Source organism: Gossypium hirsutum, chromosome A10, assembly GCF_007990345.1.
Source record: "Gossypium hirsutum isolate 1008001.06 chromosome A10, Gossypium_hirsutum_v2.1, whole genome shotgun sequence".
In the NCBI taxonomy this organism is placed as follows: domain Eukaryota; kingdom Viridiplantae; phylum Streptophyta; class Magnoliopsida; order Malvales; family Malvaceae; genus Gossypium; species Gossypium hirsutum.
The window spans coordinates 83,166,018-83,175,437 of NC_053433.1; the positions used below are offsets into that span (position 1 = coordinate 83,166,018).

The window sequence follows — 9,420 nt, forward strand, 5'->3', positions numbered from 1 at the left end:
AATTATAGAAATATCACTGAGTATTTTACTTAGCGTACAAGTTGTTCTCTTTGTGCGCAAGTTAGATTAATTCGAGATTTTCAAGCATCAACCTCAGCATCCAAAACACAATCTTAGTCTTAACAATATCCGTTTGTTTCCAACTTTATTTACAATTGACATGTACCTAATAGTTTAGGTTTTGTGGTAATTGAATGGTGTTATAATTAAATGGTGTAGGTTATTAGATACATATATAAATGAAACTTAGATTTACTTTGGTATGTTTAAGGAATGTGTATTTGTTAGATTTTATCATATAAACTGTATTATTTAATTATAAATTGATTGTAGTTGCTCCGACAACAAATGTGACACGACAATTAGGTCGAATATAAAATGTTACACATTCGCTTTTGAGTTACTTCCGCTTTATTTTTTATGCCTTAGAAAATATTCGAAAAAATTCTCACTTTTCGAAAATTAAGCTGACTTAGGCAAATATAAAGCAAACCAATCTGACTTAGGCAAATATAAAGCAAACCAATCACCCAAGGCTGTGCAGTTTATCAGACAAAAATTTTAACCCGTGAAGTTAACAAATACTATTATTGAAAGGGGAATAAATTAGTATGGTGATAAAGCAAATGTGGATATTCTTTTCAATTATAACGAAAGTAATACATAAATGTATTCTATTTGGAAAAACATTTCAAATTCAAATAAAAAGCAATATTTGAGTTATTGAAACTCAGATAATTAGGGTATAAATTATCAAGTTGTAAAGTTATATAAATTTAAATGTTAGCTGTTCAAATATGAATTATTTTAAATTTGCAGGAGTTGCGAAAGTCAAGATTAAAAACGTGGAACTAAACTCAAGTGAATCTTGCATGTTTATACATTTCATCATTATTGCTTCCAACTCTAAAGCATTCCGTACTTTTATTTTTTTCCATTTTTAAGACGTCCCATTTTTTTTATTTTCAAAAGCCTCTCTTTTGTTTTAAACTTTTTTTTTTCTAAAACAAGCATTACAAATTCTCAAATTATTTGAAAAAGGAAATGCATGATATTATCCGCACATCTTTCAACCAGCAACTTACTGATTTTTAAACTAATTTTCCAGTTTCTAAACTTTATTAACATAAGAAGCTAACTTACAATGCTTACTTAAAAAAAAAAAAACCTAGGTTTATCTTAGGACTTTTTTTAGTTACTTAAAATCTAATTCCATTAGGCAAATATATATTTGTTCAAAAATTAGACGGGTGAGTTCTTGGACAAGATTTATTATTTTTAATTATAAAAATGAACCAATAAGTAAAGTCCGTGAACAGCAAATGAATTCCAAACTGAAACCCCTTCCCGCAATCTTGGACTACAACTTCCTTAATGAAGCAAAAAAGATAAAACAATTAAAAATCATATAAAATAGCAACATCTTTCTCTTCTAAACATCTATAGTATGTATAAAACCAACATCAAGGCTTCTATTCTGTTTTTAGCGATTGAATATATATTTCTCAACTAACCTATAATTTTTACATCTCCTTCATCACAGTATGTGGGATGGGAAAAGACTAAAATCGGCTTTCCCTATAAAAGAAGAGAGCCAAAGATCTAGAAGAAACTCCATTTTCGGAGACCACCGCCATGCCTGCCAAAGCCAAGAACATATATGCATTCTACCAACTACTATTCTAACTAAAAAGGTATTACGGAGATATAATAAGATTATAGCAATTAAGCTCGCTCCAAAATGGATTATAATCTCTACATTCTTCCCTCTTCCTCCTCCCTACTATTGTCATCCTCCATCTGACTGCCCAACTTCACAATGTCTTCCACAAGAATTTTTCCATCTATTGCATTGAAAATATAATAGTTGTCACTCTCGTGAACAGCCAAATCAAATTATTCACCCTATACAATGGTGCGATGCAAAAGTTGCAAATCTAAATTCTTATGTAACCAACAACTTTTTAGTTTTGATAAAATCACCTTTTCCATGCTATATAAGAAACAGCAAATAGGCAGGATGAATGATTAAAAAAAACTCTCATCAGAATAAGCTAAGTTAATACTTTGCTCAATCATCCAGATCATCTTGGGGCAAGCTGTTTAATGAGAAACGCTACTTCATTCAATGACAATTCATTGCGAAAGTCGATAACAAGCGTGAATTATCATTTGCTAGTTAATCATGATTCCATGATATTAAAATGAACGCATGGATCTTTCAACTATTTTACAACCATAAAAGCAGATCAGGGGGTTTTCACAGAAAAGGGTTCCAGGAAGTCAAAATCTCTGATCATAGAAGGCATATCAATAACCCTTTTTTTTTTTTTTTTTTTGGGGGGTGGGGGGAGGGGGGGAGGGGGGTGAGGGAGGGCATGCACGTACCTAAACTAGAAGTATATTCCTGTCTATTTATTTATTTCCACAAACAAAAGTTAAAGCAGAAAGGAAGCTGACCTCTATCTTTTGAAAGATTGCTGATGAGTTCTTGCACACCCTCCTTTCCTAGCGTATCCTTTAAGTATTGAGCAGCAGCAGCCACCTCCTCAGGAGTGACTTTCCCATCGTGATCCCTGCAGGCATAGAGCATTTTTAATAAATCTGACTAAATCTTGCGGTAATTAATATGCCAGTAACTGAGCTCTTGTGATGATTGATGTGAATAACAATACCAAAATTCCATTAATCCCATTTGATAACAGAACATAAAATCATAATAACAAAACATCAAACTGTTAGCACAGCAGCAAAGGACATAGCCAAGACACAAGAAAAAGAAACAATCAAAAAACAAAGTTTCACCTGTCGAGTACTCGCCAACGATCACCAATTTTGGCATCTACATCATCTATTTCCTTCTCAAGATTTTGAAGCATAGCATCAACCTAAGGAGTGACAAGAATGGTAAATACTTTTCTTTGAATCACATCTGATAAGAAAAGATAAACTGTCAGAAAAGACTTGGTTCAAATAAGTCTTACTTTTTCAATAAGCACTGAAGAAACCTCATCACTATCAGACACTTCACCAGAATGGTCAGTTTCCTCTCTTGCAGCTCTATATGCCTTAATGGCATCTTTTTCACCATCTGTACCCTCTTTGTCTACCATGCTATTATAAAGTTCTATCTGCAAAATTGGCAAAATCCAACATCAGCAGAAAATAAAGGGATACAAACAGAATAGAAAATTTACCATTTCTTTAATGATTTTTCCAAGTTAAAAGTTCCAAATAAAGACTAAATAAATTTTCTACTAACCTAACAAAGTCACAATTGAAAAGTCAATGCTTAAAACATACACTAGCTCAATTTGACTTCTGAAGAAAACTATTTAAAAATAATGCATTGACCTCATTCCCTTGCAGTTTTTTACAATAACAAAATAAAAAAAAAATCAAAGTTTATAACATACCTCCTTATTTACAAGACCAAGGAACTCTTCTCGCTCTCTGCTCACAGACTGCATATTAGGAACAAACTGAAGTCAAATCCACATTGCAAGTGGCAATGCTAGGAAGATAACAATAGAAGAACATAATCAACAGATAACAGTCACAGACAAAAATCTTCAAATAGAGTCCTTACAGATGCTGAAGCTAAAACAGCCAATGCACGACTGATTTCACAGAGCTGATCTCTTTTTTCTAATGCTCTTGCTATAGCCTGTTCTTGTGCTTCTCTAGCTGTTGGGACAGTCATCTCTTTCAATGCCACATCCTCTTTTCTAGCCTTAGATTCCTTCATCCTTGCCAGCTCTTCTTCTTCTTTCTCTTCCTCCTCCTACAAAGGTACCAATTTAAAACAACCAATGAAATTCAAAGAACTGAATTGGACCAGGAATATTGCTTTTGGGCTTTTTTTTTAAGCTAAGCAGAAAACTTCAAGACTAAATGCCTCTATTTTAAGCTAAGATTATACTGAACTCCTTCACAGCAAGCAGGGTCAACTGAGCCCAATAGGAGGCAAAAAATAATAAACAACTTACAATAGAGAAGACTATTCATATGAAAAATAATATAAAACATATTCCTTTTTCAACCTTGATCAGTTCTTCCTGCATCTCAAGGTACTCCAGCTTCCTTCTCCTTTCCGAAACAGAATCTTCAGATGGTAGAGCTGTAACACCAACAGTATCCACAACTTCATCAGGTAGAGAAGAAAGCGTGGCCCGAACAGCATCTTCTGGCTTCAGCTTTCCTGATACAGTGAATGCCCTACAGGGGATATCAGAAAAAATACAGATTAAGATCAAATTAGGAAAAAAAAAAAGAAAGAAATGAGTATCAACTGTTGAACTTCAGTGCCAGCAAAACATTGCAGAAAGATCACATAAAACACAACTCAAATCACCTTGAAAGGATCAAAAGGGAAGATGGGACTGAGTGATTGAGAGACAGATCTAGCCAATCCCGAAGCTGCATGCAGATACTAACCATGTTAAGGAGTCACGTCAAATGCAAATGATATTGCAATTAATATACATAACCAATGTAGTTGAAGGAAGGATGGAAGTGCAAATCCAGAATTCTATCAATATATGAGACCATGGCATTTCTCATAAATAACTTATCATTGCAAATACAACGCAGATAAAGATTGCTGAGTCTGAGGCACTTAGTTGGCAAAGGGGAAAGTATATATAAACATGAAGGAATAAAAAGCAACACCTGTTGACGCATTTCTTCTACTGAAAGCGCTCCAAGCATCCCTCGCTCCCTACAATCTTCACGAAGCTCAGCTTCTGATAGGGATTCCACGCCCTCTGCTTGAATCATCTTGTCATCATTCTTAATCCTAAAATATGATAATAATTATAAGAAAGCAGTAACAATAACAACATTTGCGATGACATAAAGTAGAGAAAAATGACATATAGAAAAAGAAAGTCTTTTAAAAATAGAGCTTAGTTGGATCCTAAAAGTTAATGTGAAGGAGAAGCTAACAAAGTAACTTGCTTCGACCGAAAACCATATTTTGAAAATGCCACTGCCTTATATATTTCAACAGTACCACATGGCTTTGTATTTCAGCATATTCTGTGTAAAAATTAAATCATTGAGGGAGACATGTCTATACATTTCAACTCCTAATTTTTATAGAGAATATATATCGTGTATTCCAAATCAGTATCAATGAGTTCTCAAAATGAAGACCCTCACGTCCCCAACACCACAAAACACACAGCCAAATCAGAAAAACTAAATAAATACTCAGCAAGTCAGCATGAAACCTCATGGTTTAAAATACAATATAACAATTATGGTTTAAGGGATAAATTTAATTATATTTAAACTTCACACGCGGCAGAAAAGAACCAACAATAAATCAACAAATAGTAAATCAATATCTGTTTAAAAGCAACAAATTTATCATGAGTTCATAATGGACAAGTGAAAAAAGGTCAGTTAAAAATCAAACCACCCAGGCAACCACAATAAGAAAAAAGTTCAATAAGCAGATCCGAAATAGTCAATTCACTCCTCCTGGATACATCAAACTCCATTGATATGTTCTTCAAAAACAAGGTACATAACAGTTAATTTAATTCAGATTGGATAAACAAGTTTTACCATCGGAGTCTCTTCCGAAGCATATAACGCAAATACGCATCTGTTCCAAAAGGGCTGATTCCCATGTATTTGCACATATTTACCAATCGAGGCCTGGTAGGAGAAAAAACATTACAAAATCACACAACCACTTAATTAACAACTCAATTTAAATTAAATAGTCAATCGTTTTCAAATAAAAAAAAATATTTACAACAAAGACCAAGACCAACCTGCTGATATTATCTAGAGTGAGTTCATCATTAAACAGCTTGGCAAAGCCAAGAATTTCATCATTTGATACACCAGCTCCCCTTCGGACCTGCAAAATATCAAGATTGCAATTGCTAAACTTAAATAATAGAACCAAGGGGAAGAGACAAGAAAAAAAAAACATAGGTAAGATGGGATCTTACCCTATTCAAAAATTCATCAAGATCTTCAGCAGTCTGCTTAATTTCTCCACTCCTTGAATTCTGAACCTCTTTTGCCATTTCTTTGACTGTATCTTGAAGAAACTTAGCATATTCTATTCTTGCATGAAGCCTCCTTTTTAGTGCTTCCTACAAGTTCAGCAACTAAGAAAAATGCATTGACCAAAAAAGGGGGGCAATGGAGGGGAGCAGGGACATGCCACACACAAAAAGAAGGAAAAAAGGGTACCAACAATAAGCAAGACCTGAAGATCTCATTTGATAATACTTTTCCAAAATCATAACACACCCTAATGTAGAACATAACAGAAATAACACAAACCATTCAATTTCCAGATAATTTTCCTGCCTGGAGAACATATATTTCGCAGATTACCTTGTAATTAATTGCAAAAGGACATAAGGAGACCTGCCTGGCCTATGCCTATCTATGTATATCTCTCTACTTCAATTATCAGCAATAGCCCAATAGAGGTTTATATGGAAGGGCCTATGCCTATCAATTCTCATCATATTTTATGTTTTGATCCTTTTCCCTATGATTTCTCCTTTTTTTTCTTTATTTTCTTCTAAGCAAGGTATATCCAACATCCCATCAGCTAAAGACTTGTTCATATCCGTATAAGAAGCTTCAATCAAGGTGAGCATAAAATTTGTTAAGTATCTTTGCATTAAAGAAAATAATCAGAAAACTTTATGGATTGCATTGTTTCACATATGCAGTCGCAATAAAATTATGGTGAATATGAAACTCTTGTTTGGAAGAAAACTAAAAAGTGTAACAAACAAAAGGATGCACTCATCCTCACCAACTTTATGATTTCATGCGTGTATAAATATAAACCACTTCATGCATGTAAAAAGATAAACCAAACTTCAATGGTTCCTGCTTTAACAAGGGAGATTCTGAAAAGAGGCAAAACAACTTAAAGACTAAAGCTTGAGCAGCAATGGATTATAAATCAAATTAACCAGAAAAGCAAACATAATTTGGAAAAAGCCACTATACCTGTTCTTTCATCTTGTCTTGAAAAGTAGATGGCAACATGTTAGGGAACAGTTTCAAGAAAACAGGCAGAAGAAATTCCATGAATGGGACTATGATAAAAACTGCAAATGGAACTAGCCTAAAGATATCAGCAGTAGTTCGAGTCAGCTGTTGCCTCTCCCTTCTAGATAAACTTCTACCACCAGCCAACTTTAGCAGCAATCTTGAGCTGATCCTCACATCAGCCCAAAGTAGCTTAAAACCCAACCAATAATGTTGCAAAGTAGAGCGAATCTCGTGTTTCCAATGAACAAGTTTCTTTGCCCAATCCTCCCTGTAGAAGGCAATAGAATAACAAATATGCAGTAAACCAAAAATCAATTTGAATCATGTTAATTGATTTTTTAAATAAAATAAAATTTAAAGGATAAAGTTTTACCTGCTCATAGAAGCTACAGCTCTTAAAGCAGGACCAATCCCAAGAATTGTGGCCCATACTCTTTGCAAAATAGATTTGGCAGCCTTCTGAGAATCTTGCAAGCGTTTAGCTTTCACTTTGGCTTTAGCAGTACTCAAACCTTCAACAGCTTGATCGCATTCTTCTGCAGATGCTTCCGTTCTCCTTTTTGCAACCAATTCTTCATTTCCCTCATCATCACTACCTGGTTCAGATTGTCTAGCAGTAGCTGTCGAAGCATGACGAACAGCATATGACATCAATCTGACACTCAACGGAGAATTGAAGTGGAATCTTCCACTTCCAGGACTCAAAACTGCGATTCCTTGAGATCCATAACTAAAGTATCTTGATCCTGAAAAACCCATTAAATCATGTTTCGCAACTGAATTTACATCCAGTTTCTTTAGATAATTAAAATCTTCGGATGGATGGTCCACATTTGATGTATAACTACAGGAGTCCAACTTGTGAGTGGGATGGCCAAGAAACTGGAAGGTCTGGACTGAGCGTATAGATGCATTCAGGTAGTCGGAAACAAATCCCCTCTTTCTTAAAATTGCTCTAGAGGCCATTATCAATCGTTTTTGTTGTCAACAGCACATTCGCATATCTCGAGCAACCTCTCAAATTACCCTGATTGGGATACCATTTCAAATAAAGAACAACACCAACTCAGAAAATGAACAATATCAAACATATTTTTAGTATTCATATACAGCATTTTTTTCATCATAATAAATGACAAAGCCTAACAAATTCATAAAACAAAAAAACTTGAGAATGATGTCAATATCCAAAAGAAAATTATAATTAACCCTTGAATTGCAACCCATCAATAAAGGAGTCAAGATTAGGAATAGCTCAAGTAAAATTAGACTTTTTATTCAAGTTCAAGGCTGATAATTAATAAATAAAAGTATAAGTAACTAAAAAACTGAACAATTGAAGAACTCAAAATTTGTTACAGAGGAAAAATCCAAAGCCTCTTTTTTTCTCATTAAAGAAAGAAACTAGAACCGGTCCATAAAAGTATTGAAAAAAATATTTATTCAAAAAATAACATCACAGACGCTACAGAATATTCCGATAAGTTTATTATTTGAATATAACAATAAAAAGAAAAAAATCATCCGATTATCTTTTTATCTACTATTTTCTAATATCTTTTCAGTTCTCCTTTCGTCTTAAAAAAATAATCCAAGTAACACTAAATAATAAATTTTCATTTGGTTTCAACAAAATAAAAATAAAAATAAAAATAAAAAAACTCAACGAACTACAACGAGAAATAAAGATAATGATAACATATATCCTATATTCATAACTCATCACGGATTCGACTGAAAAAATAACTAAACGAGCAGCAAAATTCAACGAAAACGATAAAGAAATAAACTGCTGATAGAAAGGCATTTGACTTACAGTTTTTATGCGAAGCTGAGATATAATATTTTGGATTCGATCAAACAACAAAAATTTAGAGCTATAATGATACGAAAAGGTCAAACAAGAAAGAAGGCACAGCATTTATAGGGCCATTGTATTCTCGAGAAAAATTGGAGGGTTTAAGAGGGGGATGGTCACCGTGAAAAACTACTCTGCGACGCGGTTTATATTACTAGGCCATTTTGAACCGTCGATTTGTTTGACCATTTTATCTTGACTTGTGTGTCTGCTGTTGACACGTGGTTATTGTTGATTTTGGCCTTCGTAAGTGGGCACCTTTTGAATTTTCTTGAATTCCAACCCAGGAAGGACCAAAGACAATAAAATAATATTTCTAAATTAGGAATATTTGGAAATTATTATGAAATTATAAAATATTCCTAGAAAAATAATTATAAAATATATCTATAATATATATTATAAAAATATGAGTTTAAAAAAACTTTTATATATTATTAAATTGATATTATATAAAATTATTTTTTATTTAACTATATAGTTGAGTTTAAGTTGAATCTAACAAATAATTAAAATCAATT

The 9,420-nt window shown here is 33.3% G+C and overlaps 1 protein-coding gene across 1 annotated transcript; it reads right to left on the reverse strand.

Moving 5' to 3' along the window:
* Positions 1 to 1,375: 1,375 nt before the first annotated feature.
* Positions 1,376 to 9,017, reverse strand: LOC107896891 (mitochondrial proton/calcium exchanger protein). The gene is made up of 15 exons (XM_041078897.1): positions 8,858 to 9,017; positions 7,415 to 8,068; positions 6,997 to 7,309; positions 5,970 to 6,116; positions 5,787 to 5,875; positions 5,575 to 5,667; positions 4,672 to 4,798; positions 4,355 to 4,419; positions 4,044 to 4,218; positions 3,590 to 3,784; positions 3,417 to 3,464; positions 2,985 to 3,131; positions 2,806 to 2,888; positions 2,461 to 2,576; positions 1,376 to 1,844 (listed from the first exon to the last, which is right to left on the reverse strand). The coding sequence occupies exons 2-15, from the start codon at positions 8,005 to 8,007 to the stop codon at positions 1,756 to 1,758; spliced, it is 2,280 nt and encodes a 759-aa protein (XP_040934831.1). The 5' UTR covers positions 8,008 to 8,068; positions 8,858 to 9,017; the 3' UTR covers positions 1,376 to 1,755.
* Between the last annotated feature and the right edge of the window lie 403 nt (positions 9,018 to 9,420).